Below are 18065 nucleotides of genomic sequence, written 5' to 3'. Positions count from 1 at the left end.
TTAAAGCCCGTGGAGCTGTTGGGGGGCTGCAGGAGTGTTATGGTGCCCACGAACCTGGGCGGCACCAGGCAGAACCCGAGCAGAGGAGGGTGCCTAGATCTGTGTCCCCCACAAGAGCGGAGCAGGACGGGGGCTTCCACAGCCGTTTACTTTCTTGCCAACCGTTTTGGGCAGCCCAGGGGAGTCCAAGCCTGGATGCTCCCTATGGCAGAGCGCAGAGGAGCCCACAGTCCCGCTCCCACGCGGCCGACGTTGCCCTGAGACCTCCTGGCGCTGGCAGGGGTGGCGCGGGGCCGGCCCCAGGAGCATGGCATGGCATTAGGAGGGAGGACGGGGAGCAGCCAGGCAGCTGGTTAGAGAAAGGCTCTGGCTGGCGGAAGGTGTTAGATAAGGGAGGTCATACCTGGAAGAGAAACGGAGAGGTCGGGAGAGGGATACGTGGGGCCGTCGGGTTAGAAAAGGCACGTTAAGGGATGCGGAAAGTGGGCAAGGATGGATGCACGGGCAGGGAAGCTTTGGCACCGTGGTAGTGCAAGGTCTCCCTCGTGCATGCACGGGTCAGGGAGAGGCAAGCAGAGAGCTCTGCCCTGCGGGTGCGGAAAGCAAACCCCATGCAGGAAGCATGGGGCTGTTCACACGAGCATCCCCCAGGCATATTCCTGCTGGGAAGAGCCATCCAGGAGCAGCGAGGAGGGCTTGCACCAGTCCTGCATATCTTGGCCAGGGATCTGCTGCCTTCACCTTCCTGCAGGAACAGGATCCAGGCAGGATGACAGTCCAGTCTGGGTAGCTCTTGGCTTCTCACAGCGGGAGAAGCCCTCGTCCTCTCCGCACCCGGCCCGGACACCGGAGCTCGGGGCCGTGGGCGCCATCACAGGGCAGCAGGGATCGGGGCTGGGATCTGCAGAGGGGACAACCTCACCGGAGGGAGCAGTAGGAGGCCAGCGAGGGGGACTTCACTCGAGTACCTCGGGAGTTGGGGAAGGCGCTGCGCAGCTTCTCCATGATATCCTCCAGGCACACGCTGACGTCCTGGGCCTTGGCCTCCACCTCGTCTGCAGCAGGGAGAGAGGGCAGAGCTGGAGGTAGCAGCTCTCCGGGCACGCGGAGCTGCTGGGGTCCCCCTGGAGCAGCCGGACTAAGGGAGCGAGGCGGAGAGCTCCAGGTCTCACCTGCAGCCTCCGTGTCGGGGGTGTTGTGCTCCTGCTCCTTCACCTGGCTGCCCTCCGACTGCTGCGGGGACGAAGCCAAGGAGGAAGGTGCCGAACCGTTGCCTTCCGACTCTGCTGGAGGCTGCAAAGAGAAGAGGGTTGACACCGTCTTCTTGTCCCGGGCCATCCCATGGTAAAGCCCACGCCAGGGACGTGCTCTGTCCCATCCGTGCTCTGCGGTACCTGCAGCAGCAGCTCCCGCAGCCGGTGCAGCTGGGACTCCAGCTGCTTGTTGTGGTCCTCCAGGATCTGCATGCGGGTCTCCAGGCGGCTCTTGTGCTGCCGGAGGATTCGCGCTTCCGCCAGGAGCTCGTCGTTATGCAGATCTTGTGCTGATTCAGGGGAGCCCGCGGCCAAGCTCGGGCACTCCACGGCCTCATCGTGCTGCCATTTCAAACGCCTCAGCTCTCCCTGGAGAATCCTGCAAGACCAATGCTCAGGTCAGTGCCACCACCCTGGAACCTCCCATGTCCTGGGAATGGCCAGTGGCTCAGAGATTTACCTCAAAGTGTGGGGGAACCTACACCCTCCTAGACTCTGTCCTGCACTGTAGGGTGGTCTGCATCTGTACCCCATTTGGGTATGTGAAACACATGCAAATTACCCACTAATGGACTGGAAAGAAGGACAAGGAGAGCAGGAACCTACTGCTGCCTCACTCCACATAGTCCACAGTAGCACTACCACTGTGTGTGAGGGAGCCTGGGCATCCAGGAGATGGAAACACCTTGGGTTCAGTTCAGCCAGCTTTGGGTTTAAGAGGGGAACACATTCTGGGAAGGGGACAGAAACATTTTGGGCAATTAGAGTCTACTCCCTTCCTTGAAGAACATGCCCTCACTGAGCCTCATGCTCTCACACAGGTTTATTAGGGTTCAGCCTAGATATACCGCTCAGCTCTTCCCATCTGTGCCTTGGAGCTCTGCCCTTTTGGCTAAGCCCAGGTTTCTCCATCTCCTTCTCCTTAGACCCAAGACCCCACTTTGAGAGTTGCCCATGTTCCTACCTGTTTTCATCCTCTAAGTGGGCCAGGATCCGCTCCAGTTCACCCTTGTCCTCCGTGCTGAGGCTGCCCGGGACGTGCTGGCCGCTCGCGGGCTCCCTGTCCGTGATGGGGCTGGAGTGACGTAGCAGGAACTGCTCCTCATCCCTGGCACAGCGGGCAGAGCAACGCGTTAGGAGCATCGCTCACAGCTCTTGGGGAAGGGCAGCCCAGGGGCAGGTGGATTTTTATAGCTATTCATTCTGGCTGCCCCATATAGAGCTCAGAAGCCACTCAGCACCCCTGGCGTGCTGGGGGTGCCCATGAGCATCACCCCCAAAGTGAAGGATAGGGGAGTATGGCTGTGCCCTGGGCAGGGAGGAGGGAGCCACAGAGGCACCGCAGAGCAGGGAAGGAGGCAGGACTCACAGGCTGTCATCAGGGGACAGGCTGTCATTAAAGAAGGAACAGTTCTGGCTTTCCATCTCCGCAAGCCTGGAGGAAATAAAAACAGGTTAAGACACGTTCAGAGACACCCTAAGTGTCTGCCCAACACACGCTGGCCGGGGCAGTCCCTGCGAGGGCCATCCTGGGAGACCTCTCCCTGCTGCCCGCATTACTCTGTCCATCTTTACAGATCCTTACAGAGTTTTGTCCTTTCAGAAAATAAAAATACTGCTGATCCCAAGCAAGTGTGAGGAACGAAGACTGCCATGCAGTGGTTTCTCCATCTCTGTAGGTGGATACTGCCCTTTTCCCAAGCTGCTGGGTCCAGCAGTGCTAGGGGAAGCTTGGCAGGGGCTGCACGCAGCAGCAGGGGGTCCCTGTGTAGCCTCCCAGCACGCTTGGAGCCGTGTCCCCAGCCCGGCAGTGATACCTGCTTGCAAAGTGCTCGATCCGGGAGTGGGTGTCAGCGTGTGGCAGCATCGGGGACGAGGCTGGTCTGGAAGAGACGCACACAGGTGAGCAAGGCTTTGCAGTCCTCGCTTAAAGCTAGGGGCTGGAGAGGCTGCCTGGGTCCCACCTGGGCTGAGAAGAGCCAGGGACAGGCTGGAGAAGGAGACGGAAACATCCTCCAAGACGAGGATGCTGCATTAGCTCCCAGGGCAAGGTACCCTCTCGAGCCTTCCCCATGGGAGCCCTGTTTGCATCCGAGACACTGTCCCCTCCTGTGGAGCCCACGTCAGGCACGGGGCCCAGCCAGCACTCACGTCTCTGAGAAGTCGGCCTCCAGCACGGACTGGACGGGCAGGTAGCCCCTCTGCGGGTGCTTGCTGAAGTACTGCTTGGATCGAAACTTGTTCTTCAGCGTCGTGGCAAAGTCCCTCATGTTCTCACTGGATGTGGTCTGCAGGGAAACACATACACATGGTTGACAAAAAGCAAGGGACCACGAGCCAGTATCCCCCAAAAAGAGATTCCTTGAGCTGGCTGCAAGCTGAGCAGAGGAAGAGGCAGTTCCCCCAAGCAGACTCAAACAGGCAAGGGGAGCAGATGGCACGGGCTGAGTGCTTGAGGGATCAGGGCATCCCGCTCACCACGAGCCCTAAAGTGATTCCCTGCATGCAGAGAGGAGTGGAAAGCACAAGGGAGCCACTTCCATGGATGCACCAGCCTGAGCTCTGCGAGGCTGGAGGTATCCGATGGGCCCTGCCTAGAACCAAGGCCATTCTGGGCCGGCCCGGTTCCTCACCGGGGTGTAGTACTCCATGATGGGGTAGTGCAGCTTGTTGCCCTTGCTGGCTCGTCCCGTGAGGAAGCAGGTCTGGCAGATATCCACGTTGAACTGCTTCAGGCTCCGATACCTGGGGAGATGGAGAGGCTGTTGGTAGGCGACGGGAGTCAGCAAAGATGTCACTGCAGAGCCCAGGAGAGCTCAGTGCTGGGGATGGGGGTGACATGGGGGATATCGTGTCCCACTGAACCCACAGAGATGATTACTGATGATTCCAGAAGAGCACGAGGCTCCTTCCCTTCTCCCTGCACCACCAGGAGAGCGGCTCTGCCCTGCCTGCAATGCTGCTGCAGAGCTCAAGGCTTCTCCAGCCGCACGGTGCAAACCCCGTTCCCTTCCAGGCTGTGACGAGGAGCCGTTTCTGCACCCCCACGGCCTCCATGGGCACAGCAGAGTCACCCCGGCACCAGCTCCACGTCCCCTCCCCTACCTGAAGCCCTTGATGGGGCACTGCCGGCACACGGAGCACTTGGTCTGGTGCTTCACCTGCTCCGCCACGGTCACGCGGTGCAGCACGGCCAGCCACACCATGGACTGGGGCTCCAGGTTGGCCCATTCCAGGAACTGGGACGCCTCGATGGCGGCCTTGCCGTTGCTCTGGGGAGGCGAGAGCGCCGCTCGGAGCCCGGCCCGACGGGCCGCGCGCCGCCGCGAGCGCCGGCCGCGGTACTCACGAAGCGGAAGCAGCTGCGGATGCTGGGCTCCACGTTGCTGCCCCCGAACGCCGCCACCTCCCCCAGCTGCCGCGGCACCTGTATGGCCTCGTGGAGCAGGACGCCGAGGTGCCGCTGGTCACACAGGCCCCCAGGGTTGGCCACTTGGCTGAAGAGATCTGCCAGCCAGATGGACACGGAGACCCCACGTGAGGACGGGGATGTGGGAGAGCTCGGCACGGCTCGGACAGAGGTCCAGCTCCATCGGGAACTGGCATTAAATGACCTTTGCCAGCGCCTTTCCAGCTCCCAACCATCTAGAAGTTTGGAGTACTTGAAACACGTTACATTTACATCACTTCTTCCATAGCCTCAGCTGGCCTGTCCTCTGCAAATCAGCCCGAGCCCTTTATTACACCCCTCAGCATTTTGGGCCTCCACAGTATTCCGCAGCAGTGAATCCCATGGTTAAACACAAGGAAGAAAGGTGCTTCCTTTAATTTGTCTGAAAACTGCCGCCCAGCTATGTGTGCCCAGGTTTTTCCTTATGAGGAGCACAGCATAACTGGTGTCTGTTCCCTGCAATGTTCCCTGTAGTGCCATGCAAGCGAGATCACTGCAGCACCAGTCAATGTGCAAAAAACACCTTCTAAATTAGGCGGCGTAGGCTTGGGAAGGGAGGGAGGGGAGGCAATGCAAGCAGATTAGTCACCGCAGGAAAGCTGCTTCTCCGCTCCTTCTGGGCAGAGAAGGTTCCAGCCAGAAAACCTCACTCCTGCTCTTGTTAAATTATTTCAGGGAGCATTGGGCCTAAGGGAAGGAGAGCAGGGGACTCACACTGAAACTTCTCCTTGACCTCCGTCCCGCACAGACATGCAATGCCGGTCTTGAAGGAGAGGGCCCTCATCTTCCCACTGCGACCACTGCAAGGCGAGACACGGCGGGGGTTTGCGAGTGGGTTTTGGTGCTGGGAGATGAGCAAGGCAAGCCCGTGCCAGCCAGCCCTGCCAGGAAGGGCCTCTCTGCGATGCCATGAGCTGGCATTGCATCACCGAGGACACCCTCCAAGCAGGGCAGCTCCGTAGATGGGCTCTGAGTTCAGCTACCTGTCGAAGACGTTGAGCAGCCAGTTGAGGCTCATGTCCACGCAGAGCGGCACGTTGACCAGGATGCCCCGCTCCTCCTCGAGCCTCTCGTAGAGGGCAGTGAGGCAGTGGATGACTTCGACCACGTCCATCGCCCGGTCGCTGGGCTGCAGGTCGTGCTCGTTGAAGACTTCCAGGGCGGTGGTCAGGGTCACCATGTCCACTGAGAGGGATGGGGGATGAGGAGGGAAAAACATGAGGCGAAGAGGTGAGAACTGAGGAGAGGGAGATGCAGCCCTGACCTGACCCAGGGCAGCCCCAGCCCCGCTGCAGGAGAGAAGCGAACACCCAGGGTGCGGGGAGGACCGGCACTGCTCCCAGAACTGGTCCCCCGCTTGTAGACTCCACTGAAAATACCCACGTCACCACGTGGATTTGACTCCAAGACACCTTTCTGTGCTACTGTCCTTCCCTGTCGCCGTGGCCACAATCGGATCCACAGAAATGCTGTCCACAAAAGGCTCCTGCCAGCACGTCTAGGGCTGTGCAGAGACATAGATGCCTGGGCCCAGCCCCTGTGCAAACAGGGACCCCAAATTCACCCACTGGCGGGCATCATTCCCACTCACCCTCACACCCTGCTGCCCGTGGCCTCACACCCTGGCTCCACAGGGCGCCCATCACCTCTTCTCCATGCAACAGGCTCACACCTCCCCTCAGAGCCGAACCTCCAGTGTGTGACAGCCTGGTGACAAGACCCAACCTTGCTGAGCACTGACCCTCCCTCTTGCTTTCTCTCCACCTTCCTGGCTTCTCACCACACCAGCCCTCTGCAAGCAAAGCTGCTTTCAGCTCCTGGTTGCATCTAGTGCTTCTCTTAGAGCTCCTGGGCAAGCTCCTGTCTGATCAAAAAAAATGGTTACTCTGCATTTCATCTTTTTATTCTCAATCCCTTCTGCTAACACCTGCTCTTGAGACATTTCCACTCTTTTCCTGCAAAGGGAAGCTCTGACACAGAATGCCAGTGAATGTGCTTAGCTTTCCAGTTCCAGTCACATCTTCCTGGAGCTTCTCTCCTTAGCCACCTGCTCCCCGGCAGCCTCCTGCCCTTGCTGTGCTGCTGAAAGGCTGTATTAGTTTAACACCCCTCTCAAAGGAGGCCCAGCACCAGGGAAATGCCTCTCCCACTCACGTCGCAAGGCTTTCTGCACCCGCCGCAGCTTCATGGCTGTCCGATACGCTGAGAACTTGATGTTGTTGAGATCCGCTGCCAAAACACAGGAAAAGAAAAATGAAACCACAGCTCAGTATCTTTATCTCCAGGGCAGGAAACAGTACTTGCCACTTCCAGACACTGTCCCCCAGCAGCACAAGCCCAGGCTGGAGCAGGAGGAAGAGGGGCAGTGTCTGGCAGGACATTACACCCCATTGCACTGGGATGCATTTGGAAGCATGAGCATGGAGATCCTGGGCTCAGGGGACCTTGCACAGCACCTCACACAGAGAAAAGGCAGATGCTGCACAAGCGATTTGGTGGCAGCTTCCTTACCTAGTGTTTGGTAGAGCTCTGTCATCTTCGGGTGGTCCCAGCAAGTTGTCTGGGCCTGGTGGCTGGAGAGAGAATAGAAATGAATCAAGAACCGGGCTGGGGATTAAGTAGCTGCCACGGGGAGAGACAAAGGACTGTCCCTTGTTCCATGGGGCTCTGTCCCCTGCTTGCTTCCAGCCCTCCCTGCCTTGAGGAGCCCTGGTGCACCCCTCATGTTGGCCATCATAGCGGGCAGCGAAAATCTGCTCCTGATGGGCTTGCACCTCCATGGAAGTCAGTGCTCAAACCAGTCTGCTGGTCCCTCCACCCATCAAATCAACCCACAACTTCTGCTTCTGCCAGAGCAAAACCCAGGCAATGGCTAAGCTGCCTCTTGGGGAGCACTCACTTGATGTAGTATGGCACTTTATTGGGGGAAATGGCTCGTTCCCAAGGGACTTGAACAGAGGCTACAAGGAAAGAGATGCAGATGTTAGACAAACACCTTCATGTTGAGGCCCTTAACTCAAATTCTGTGCAACAGCTGAAGGATCCCCGGCAGATGAGGAGCCAGCCTGTAACTGCACTGGCTGTCCGCAAGCTTATCTTCATTATCTAGAGGACGGAAGCCCTATTATTACCCTCAGTTATTTTTGCTCGTCACAGGCAGCTTATCAAACCCACCATTTGAAAACTCTGCCCTTCCTTTTAGATGGCAGCACTTGATTTGCAAAGAAACCAGGGCCAACAAACCCCACCAACCTCCAGAAACCCCATGGGGATTGGCATTTCTGAGGCTGGACCCCAATCTCCAGAGCCCGAATCTGCTGCGTGGGCTCCATAGGAATGGCATCCCTCTGCCCCAGGGAACACAAACCTCCTGAACATGCACATTCATGACACCTGAATGACTAACGTGCATGTGGGGAACTGCCATCTGTTGTCTTACCCACACAACCTCCGAGACTGGCACGGTCCCATGATCACCGGGGAGCTGCCGCTGCAATTGTCACCTCTCTGCACTTGCAAAGGGATGTTTATGTCCCCGGCCAACCCTAGAAGGCTGGCAGGGCAGCACTACCTTTGGGAGATGCCACCTACTCCATACCTGGCACCATAGGCAAGGCACACGCGACACAAGACTTGCCCAGGCCCTTTTCTAGCCATATCTACGGCTTTGGGAGCTGCTGGGCTACAGCCAGGCACAGCTCCAGCAACAGGGCTCTGCGGCCTCTTGTGTCCCAGCCCGTGACAAACTGTCCTGCAGAGACACCCGTCAGCAGGGAAGCTGGGACAACCTGCTCACGTACAGGAGAGGAAGTGCTGGGAGCCCGGTCCAAAGTCCCGGTGGGCATCTTGGAGCTGCTTCAGGCGTTCATTTATGGAGGCCTGGAAAAAGGGATAACGGAATTTAATGGGAACCTGTCAGTCATTTCAGATCAAAGCCCATTTCAGGAGGGGATGTGGTTACACTCAGACATGCCCAATCACCCAGGTCGTCTTCCTTCCTTGCCTGCCTCGGTACCTGCATACCCCAGGCAACTCAGCCCTCTGCACCTCACTCCAAAGGCTGGAGTTCCCCCATCCGTGGGGCATTTGTGCTGCTTGGCCTTGGCCCTTGCCCACCTGCAGCTGTTTCCATCGCGTGTTGATGTGCTCCAGGGTGCGGGAGTTCTCCATGGACAGGTGGACGTCCGAGATGGCGAGCTGGTGTGCAAGGTCATTGACCACTTTCACCCCGTCCTTCATGGGGGAGAGCTCCTCTTTGAACAGCTGGAGCCCCCATGCCCGGGGAAGGAGGCAGGAATGAAAGGAAAAGCAGCAAATGGTCAGACTTGGGGGTCTGATCCCTCTGCTATGAGCTAGGGTGGGCTCGGGGCTGCCCCGATGCAAGACCCGCTGCCTAACCCTCCTGCAGGCCAAGCTTAGTGGAAAGAAATGGGTAAAAGCAGTAGCCAGGATGGAGATGACTCAATTCTCCCAAGAATTCAACTGTGGAGAGGAATATCCCACCCACACTGAGCCACTGTGCTGGTGTAAAGGTACAATGTGCTCGAACGAGGCAATTCCTCGAGTCACTGCAAGTCAAATCCACCCTCACAAGCTGGGGAGCCAACCGAAGTATGATCGGCCCTTGGGAGTAGCAAGGCCAGGTCAGACCGAGCAGTCAGGAGGAAAAGCATTGCCCCAATGGAAATCTGCATCCCAGCACCCGCGGGACCAAAGCCAGAGCATTCCCAGAGTCCGATGTACCTTGGTCGACTGGATGTGCTCCGGCAGGGAGTCAATGAAGAGGTCCCCAATGGGCTCCCAGGTTTCACGCACACTTTCGGCCTGGTCCAGTGTTACGCTGAGCTCCTCCATGGCCCCCTTAATCTCCAGGAGCTGCTCGAGGGTGCGCTCGATGTGACGGTGCTGGTCCACGCAGCGGGCCGTGAGCTTCTCCCACAGCTCGCTGGCCACGTTCGCCTGCTTCCACACGAAGCGGCTGATGTTCTGGATGCGGTGCCGGGGAGACACATCTGCCAAGGCAAAGCAGCAGGGGAATGGAGAGCAAAAGTGACAGCCCAGCCCAGAAGGAAGCAGGAAGACATATGAAGGGATGGCAGGGAAAAGGGAGAGAAAGAATCTAGGGAAAATGGGAAAGAAGGAGCAAAACCAAGCAAGAAAAGTATCTGTGTCTGCACCAGCTTCTCTCAGGCTCCAGCCTGCCCACAGATCTCTGTATTTGCCAGCAGAAGCTCTGCTCCCCTTTGCAAGCACGCTGCAGAGCACACCTCTGATAGCCTCTCACAGGATGTACCCATCATGGGCTGCCCAAGCAGCTTCTGCCTTCACCTGGGACAAAAGCACAGGGCTGCACTGATCCGACAGATCAGAAACAGGGCAGAGCCCTCAGATCTTCCCCCAGACACATCCTTGTGGGTCAGGTATAGAACCACTAACGAAGTCCACACCAGGATGCACCAGGCAGAGAGGAGACCCCAAAGAGGAGGGTTGGTCAGAAAATTCCTGAAGACCCAAAGTTCGCTCTGTGTCAGGCTCCCTGACCAACAGGAGAGTGAGGAGAGGCCACCTGGCACCTCGGAAAAGCCACCGGGTGCCAACATCAGCCACCTGGACTCTGTCCTCCCCATCTGGGAACTGTGCTTTGCTGTGGGAGGACAAGGAAGGGGAGCTCCACAGACCTTTGCTTTCTGCAGTTGGTTCTTCCAGTTCCTCAAACGGATGCTGGGACAGGAAAGCTTGTGCTGACTCCAGGACGGAGTAAATGTACGGCCCCCGAGACTTCACTTCTTCCATGAAAGCCTGGAGAGGAAAAGCAGAGCACAGGAATGAGACAGCAGACTGAGCCAGAGAATTACCCCCTTAGCCAAGGGCTGCAGTGATTACTCACCCCGGTGCCCAATTCAGCTACCAGCACACACTGGTAAGCAACATCCTAAGGAAATGCTACCAGAAAAAAAAAGCACCCAAGCCTCACTGGAAACACAGAGGGAAGTTAACAGAAATATTTTTGCATTTGAGGGAAAGAATGAGCTCCTGCAGTGCGTGCGAAGCCTGGGTCCTGCTGGAGGGGACGGCTGAGCAGCCAGCTCCGAACAGGGACGCGAGGAGGGAGCGCCGCGCAGCAGGGACTGCTCTGCATCCACGGGCCTCCCAAGCAGCTGCTCCAGCGGCTGTTCAGCAACCGGAGACACGAGAGCCCGGGGGGACCCACCGCATGCGTCTCCTTCTCCTGCTGCACCAGGAGGACGTCTCCCCGGAGCGGGAGCTGCGCCGAGAGCTCCTCATCCTTCTGCCCAAGCCAGTCGATGATCTCCTGGAGAGGGACCTGCAGCTTCCCGCTGTGGTCAGAAAAAGCCTCCAGCCGAGCCCTGGAGACAGAGAGGGGAAAAGAAAATCCAGAGCTACCCTCAACCCTGAAGCTGGGAGCGGAGGATGGAGCCGCTCCGGGTTCGCCACGCACCGTGGTCTGCGCTCTGGTGAGCGTGGGGCTTGGCCGGCTCCCAGGAGCCTCATGTTAAGGCAAAGACAATTAGCACGCCCCAATTAAGCTCTCCATCACGCTGGCTGTGGAGCTGCCACCTCGGAGGCCTGGGGAAGGGCTGTTCAGATGGAGACTGTTCCCAGCAAAGGGACGAGCGCAGAGGAGGTGGTGGGAACACGAGACTAAGCGCAGAGATGCGGTGGGGAAGGATGGAGAGAGGCAGAGGGTGGAATGAGGGAGGAGAGGGAGAGAGAAGGAAGGAATGAGTGAAAATCGAAAAGGATGTTCTTCAGGTGGAGGGAGAGAGTTGGAGGCTCTGATTTCTGCCAAGAGGGGAACCCAAGGCAAGGTCACTGTGCACTGGGGCAGAGGGAAGCGGCTCCAAGGCCTCCTGACAGGTATCTGCAGCAGGGGCTCTTACCGAAGGCTGTGGGATTTCTTTTTGATCTCATTCCAACAAAGATTCATCTCCGGGGGGGCCTGGGGCCCGGTAGCACTGCTGGGAGCCCGGGGGGTTATGCACGAAGGTCCTGCACCATCCCGGGAGGCTCTAACCTAGGCAGAAACAGACCCAGCTGACGCACCGCGCGCGACGAGCAGGGCCAAGACCCAGCGCCGGCCTCCGTCCAACCCCTCCACCTCGACTCTGCTTCTCTTTTCCAGCTCTCGAGGGGACCATCCTGCTCCAGAGGGACTGTTAGCTGCGCTGGTGAAACACACGGCCTCATCCAGGGAGAGGATTTCGTGCCAGGAAAGAGCAAAGCGGCGTTTCCAGGGAGAAGAGGCTTACAGCACATCTGCTCCGCAGGATCCCTGCCCTCCCCAGCTATTCCACGGTGACCTGGCTGAGCTTTATCACTGCTATTTATTAAATCGGAGCGGGTGCTGGGTGTCATCACTGCTGCAGGACCGATGACCATTTCTTTCCATGCCACTCAAGGGGCTCAAGCGCTTTGGGAAGGGGTGGCACAGCAGGGTCTGTTGTCCCTGGTGCCCAAGGGGACCTGCCAACCTCGTTTATGCCACTTGCAAAACTCTAAGGTGCCACCAGCTTCTCTATGGGACAGCGAGGCCATTTGCCACCTGCAGAGCAAGTCTTGGGGTCGCTGCTTCCCTCCAGCACGAGCAGTGGTGGGAAGGATGCTCTGAGCAGGAAGGATGGCTGGGAATGATGCTCTGAGAAGCACTGGAGCAGCCAGCAGCAAAACCCCAAGGCAGCTGCACCAGGGAAGCGGGCTGTGCACTGCAATCCCTTCAGAGCCCAACCAGACGTGGTCCATGTGCCCACCAGGAATTCCCATGGGGAAGGAATCCTGCCCGGAGTGCTGTACCGCGCTCCTCGCAGGGACAGCGAGGACATCCTCGCACTCCTGGTGACACCAACACGTGCTGGCAGCACTGGAAGCATCTCAGTGAGCGAGGGGGCATCTCCTCTCTCCAAAAATCATTTGTTGCCCAAAACACAAATGAGCTGTTTTCACTGTGCTATATTGGGGAAATGGCAGCATTTCACTCCAGTTCCACTCTGATATTAGAGCTCATTTGTGATAATCAGCCCCAGGTGATTAATCAACCATAATTAACCGCATTAGAGCTTTCTAAGCAGTGCATCCAACAGGCTCCCCCTTTGCCAGACAGCATCCTCCTCTGGGGAAAGCGACAGCTCTTCCCAAGGGAATGCGCCCGTCTCCGTTGCTCAGCCTGCCAAAGGGCTCCCAGAGTTTCCTGGAGCCAAGGCAGGAGCAAAATGTTGAAAAGGAGATTGACCAGGAGAGAAAACAGCACCCTCTGTGCTGGCTCTCGGGGAGAAACAAATGATCACTGGGGCTGGTATTAAGTTTCTTGATCTAAAAGCATCTAACGCCAAGCTGTTCCCTGCCTCCCCATCCTGCCACTCTAGAAGCATCATAAAAAAAGGGGAAAAAAAAGCAAACTGTCACCCACGGAGTTCACAGGAATCTTAGGACCATGAATAATAAATCACTCGAGCTAAATCTGCTGCTTGCATGTAGAAAATCAATACCCTGCCCGCGCACATCCTCCTGACAGCGAAGTAGGTTACCCCAGAGCACTGCTGGGGAACACCCCAGCCCGCTCCGAGGACACCGGCTCCGTCTGGGCACAACCACGGCACGGCTCCATGGAAAACGCGGTTCTCAGCCTTGCTCCAGAAGAGGTTAGAAGCCCGCAAAGCCTGCGACTCGATGGCCACAACCTGCAGATGAGCCCAAGTGACGGCGGCCAAGCGCTGGCCAGATGCTGAGCAGCTGCTGCCCTGGTATAAACCCCTGCAAGTGGCAGCAAAGTGGAAATGCAGCAAACCGGGAAAACCAGGTTCCCCACGAGCATCCCTTGAGCATCCCTTCCCGAGAGCCACAGCAGCGGCACCCGTGTCCCCCCAGCCCAGAGCTTTGTGTTTCAACCCGCAGCGCCCAGGGGGGCTCCCGAGGTGCCCCTACCTGCGCCGAGCGCCGGTCGCGCCGCAGGGCCGCCCCGCTCCGCCGCCGGAGCCGGCATCGCCGCCGGGAGCAGGGAGAGCGCCGTGTGCGGGGCAGAGCGGGGCCGCGGCTGCACTGACCCCCCAGGAATCTGGAGGGGGGCGGCTGTGCCGCCCGCTGAATCCCAGCTTTGTCCGGAGGAATTCCAGCGGCCTCCGACCTGCCTTAACCCCAGGGGTGCCGCCTGCGACACAGGGATGTCGCTACCGCAAGGTTCCCGAGCCGGGAAAACCCCATGGGAGCAGCTGCCCACAGCAAAGGATCAGCTCCAGCCCCGGGGAACCTCCGGCTCTGGGAGGGCACGGCCAAGGTGACGCTGCTCTGGGCTGGGGGACCGGGATGGCAGCAGAGCCCCCTTAGCCCCCTGCACATGGGGCAGTGGGTGTTTGCCAGGGAAGGGGTTGGTCCCTGCAAGTTTTGGCTACCAGCAAAGGAGCCAGCCAGGTCCTCAAAACCTGTCCCCAAAGACACTCGTGCCCCACACGGATGTCCTGGACCCCCTGGTGCCATCCTGGGCACTCCAGGCCACTGGTCCTGCCCGCCTGGGTGCAAACAGCTTGTTTTTGCCAGCAGGCTCCGGGCGGGCTCCTCGCGTCCCCCACAGCGTTCCCGGCACCCGGCATTGTTCCCGTGCTCTCCTCCACCTACAGCGAAGGAATGAAAAGCTCCCTGTATCTCTCCCCCCGTTCCCTGCCTGCACATCTGGCTTGGGTCTTTCCCTCCCGCCGGCCTCGTCCCATCTCACGTCTCTCATCTCGGCTTGTTGGCCGATCGGAGGAAGGGGTTTCAGCAAGGCCGGGATGCAGTTAAATGCGGGATATCCGCAGCCTTTCAGGACAAGGGGGGCAGCAGAGGCGGCTGCTCCCTTGGAGGGGAATTGCCCAGCCTGTCCATCCAGCACCCACTGATCACCCAGGAGTCTTGAGCCTCGCTGCTGGCTCCGTCCCTGGGGGAAGGCAAGGAGAGCCCTATGGCATGAGCACAGTGCTGCATTCCCTGAGGAAACTACACCGGGAAAGGTCAGAGTCCTCTGCCCTCTGGGATCTTAGCCCATGGTGTGTGCTGGAGGCAAAGCTCCGAGCTCTGCCCTGCAACCAAGACGCAGAAGGAGGCTTAAAATCCAGCTCTGCCAGCTGCCCCTCCTGCTCTTTTTACCTCTCCTCAGGGGTTACAGCTGCAAAGTTCTTACTAAATTCAAGGTGAAGGGGTCCAGAGCCAGCCCTTCCCTGCCAGCAGGAGCAGGGGACGTCCCGCTCGCTCCGCATCCCGATGTCTGGAAGCTGCTGGGAGGAAGACGCGGAGCCCCAGTCTCTTACCTGACACAGAGGGCGGGCAGCGCCGCCGGGCTGCGCCTGGCCTGCGAGCCGCCACTCAGGACACCGCGCGGGGACATAGGGCCATTCCTGCATGACCAGGGGCTGCATCAGCGCCGACGATCATGGGGATGGCCACGGCTCCGGGCACGAGCACCTGAAACACAACACGAGAGCCCCGCGTCAGCTCCGCTCCTCGTGGAGGTGGAGGTGACCGCCTGGCACTGCTTCCTGCCCAGGCCTGGACACCAGGAGGTACAATATATATATATATATATATATATTTCAATTTTAGTGCTAAAATCACATTTTTTTCTTCATATAAACACCCAACACCTTTTTGCACCTCGCTATATAATTTGCTTTAACAACACCCCGTGTTAGCGAGTTCCACAGATAATGTTGTGTCCTGAAAAGGACTGGGATTTTTCAACTACAGGAGATGCCCAACAGAGTTTACAAGGCGAAAGATCTCACTGCCCTCAGGGCACTGTCATGACCATTTATATTTAAACAACTTTGGACACGTTATTTTTCCCTTTTTGCTTCACAAGGAACATTTTCTAGAGCTCCAGTCACCCATACATGCATCTCCCATGATCTGCTACCTTGTTACGAGTTCTTACTCATATGAGTCTTTAAATTTACGCTTTTTATTCAGTTTTTAAAACCGTATGAGCCATAAAGCCAGTAAACAGGGGTCCCTTGTGTGCTCTACAGCCCTGAAACAACCTCTAGCCCGTGCTGCCTCTTGGTTTACACCGTAAGGGAGCTAAAGCAGTGAGCTATCCCGGTGCCAGCACCAGCTCAGCTTTATGGAAAATAGAAAACAGAGCCCAGAGACCAGGGTGCCAGGTGCTGAGCACCAAGAAGGGCTAAGAGCAGCACTGAGGACTCGGCGGCTGCTTTCGGAAGGGACCGTCACCTGGCTGCATCCCCCAGACTCACAGCAAAGCCGCCGATCACAGGCAGAGTGATGCTGTCTTATCCTGTTATGTTTTTTTTTTTTTTTTTAATCCCTTAGCAGTTTCTAGAGCCGTAATTCTCTCCTCCTTCCAACAGAACAGCCTGTGCTGAGCTCTCCAAATGTGCCGATAATCCCAAGGTCCCGTCCTCCAGCCTTCCTGCCCATTTGCACAAATGGGAATTACAGTCTGCGCGCCCCGGCAGCCCCTGTCCTGTCCCCAGCACTCCAGGCTTATCAGGATACATTAACGATTACGAATTCCAGGGGCTTCAGAGCCCCACAACGTTAATGGGACAAATTCGTGTATCTCCAAGGGAGTCATGGATGATTTCCGCCTTTGGCATAAGACGCTACCAAGCCCTACATATGCCTTATTCCCCCAACACTTACCCAATTACGAGGCCTGAGCTGCTGCTGAATATCTAACTAACCTGGAAGAGCTTGTCCAACACGTTCAATCTAGAAGGGATAAAACTCTCAGAGCACAGAGCGCTCTTTTGTCTCAAACATGCTGCCAGGAATCCCACAGTTCTAATGCACGGCTAAAAATTCAAGGCATTTGGCTCATGAGATTCTGCAACATCTCACAGTAGCCACCACGCCAAAGCCCTCGGTTTTGCTCAGGACAAGCCTCCAAGAGCAGCGTAGTTGGGGCCCTGAAAAAGAAGGGACTACCGAGTCCTATAGGTACCTGCATGTAGGATATGGTGGGTGTCCATGTCCCTTCCACTCTTATGGAGCCTTTGGGCATCTGGGTGCTGGGCTCCTGAGTTCCTTGAATGATGACAAAGTTTGGGAGGATACAAAGCCATGGCACAAACACCCGTATGAGGCAGCAGGTCCAGGACAAGGCTTGGAAAGCCCAGTGCAGGCCAAGGCTTTTGCCCCTACCTCAAGCATCTCCTGTGCAACACCTTGCTCCTGCAGGAACCTTCCTTGCAGGTTTGGTGGCATGAGCTGAGCTGCTCTTTGCCGCTCTGAAACAGCAAAGTCAAGCTACCAAGAACGCAAAACAACTTGGAAGCAACTAAATACAAAGAAAGATGCTTGGTGGGAGAGACAAGCCATCGACGAGGCACAACTGTGAGCAAATCAACTACATGTGACTGCTTGCCAAGGTCTCTGCTATTGCAGGAGCAAGGAAGGAGAAACTTTCTTGATCTCTGCTCCTTTGCTGCAGCTCACAAATCAGCTCTGCCCCTCGCACTTTTATTTTCCAGCTTCTGTGTGGTGCCACGGCCACGTGCAGGGCAGATGCTCTGTGGATGCTTCTGGACGAGCTGCCTGTCGCTTGCTGCCCACGCTCGGTCAGGACCCCTCGCCTGTCCTCACCCCTGCGCACGCTGCGTCCCGGTGGTGCCGCACACCCGGCGGCTGCTGCTGGGGACAAGGTCAGCGAAATGAATTTGAACACTGGCAATTAAAATGGCCTGGCTAAAAACCCTCACTGAATGATTACAGACCTCTAAAGCTTGTTAACTTTGAGGGATGGAAGGGAGACAGCAGCCAATACAGAGAGGTGTAATTAAAAAAACCATCAAACTGTCAGTGGAGGCTCTAGGCAGTGACACCCACCATACAAGCACCCCAAATCCGCTTCTGCTCTTGGTGCACCTGAGGATACACAGTTCTGTGTTTTGGCCACCCTGCCAGGAGGCAGCACTCGGGTGCACACACTGTGTCCCATCTTCTGCAGCATCTTCTCCATCCCGTGCAGGAGAAAGAACAGTTTAGCACAAACCCACGTGCTGCACAAGACTAAATCTTCCTTCGCTTTTCTAGGTACTACCATCCAGGAGCATTTCACTGTCATGGTTAAACATAGCCGTGATACAAGCCCAGTCCCAAAGTCTCCTAAACTTCAAGGGGATTCATGTTGCAGGCTGACCCGTATCTCTATAGTTCACTCGCAGCATCAGGTACCTTTCATGGAAACCAGGATCTGATGCCAGATTTGGCTTTTGCAGCTCTCTGCCCCCTATAACAACAGCAAATACCTCCAAGAAGGCCTTACAGCCACAAGGCTTAATGCTGCAAACTGCTGATTTCCTCCAAAATGTTCCTTCTAGACCGAAACTTTCCACTTCAGTTCTTGGCCCATA

At 57.2% G+C, this 18065-nt stretch overlaps 1 protein-coding gene across 2 annotated transcripts; it reads right to left on the bottom strand.

Annotated features, from left to right (window-relative positions):
* Positions 1-47: 47 nt before the first annotated feature.
* DRP2 (dystrophin related protein 2) lies at positions 48-15141 on the bottom strand. 2 transcript variants are annotated; one of them, XM_088538502.1, is made up of 23 exons: positions 15000-15141; positions 11607-11740; positions 10916-11072; positions 10383-10503; positions 9448-9716; positions 8821-8967; positions 8505-8583; positions 7604-7664; positions 7216-7277; positions 6859-6933; positions 5688-5889; positions 5419-5504; positions 4603-4760; positions 4359-4525; positions 3887-3998; positions 3405-3541; positions 3071-3136; positions 2623-2688; positions 2218-2361; positions 1395-1632; positions 1173-1293; positions 969-1055; positions 48-403 (listed from the first exon to the last, which is right to left on the bottom strand). In XM_088538502.1, the coding sequence occupies exons 1-23, from the start codon at positions 15105-15107 to the stop codon at positions 384-386; spliced, it is 2817 nt and encodes a 938-aa protein (XP_088394628.1). In that variant the 5' UTR covers positions 15108-15141; the 3' UTR covers positions 48-383. The 2 variants fall into 2 exon arrangements, with proteins under 2 accessions (XP_088394628.1, XP_088394626.1); XM_088538500.1 differs by lacking the exon at positions 48-403 and having other exon boundaries at positions 919-1055.
* Positions 15142-18065: the final 2924 nt, after the last annotated feature.

The sequence above is a fragment of the Tinamus guttatus genome, unplaced genomic scaffold, assembly GCF_059628265.1.
Source record: "Tinamus guttatus ecotype Peru unplaced genomic scaffold, ASM5962826v1 Tinamus_guttatus_pri_ptg001087l, whole genome shotgun sequence".
In the NCBI taxonomy this organism is placed as follows: Eukaryota; Metazoa; Chordata; class Aves; order Tinamiformes; family Tinamidae; genus Tinamus; species Tinamus guttatus.
Note: the sequence above shows the minus strand (reverse complement) of the source record. Positions and strands in the feature narration are given on the sequence as shown.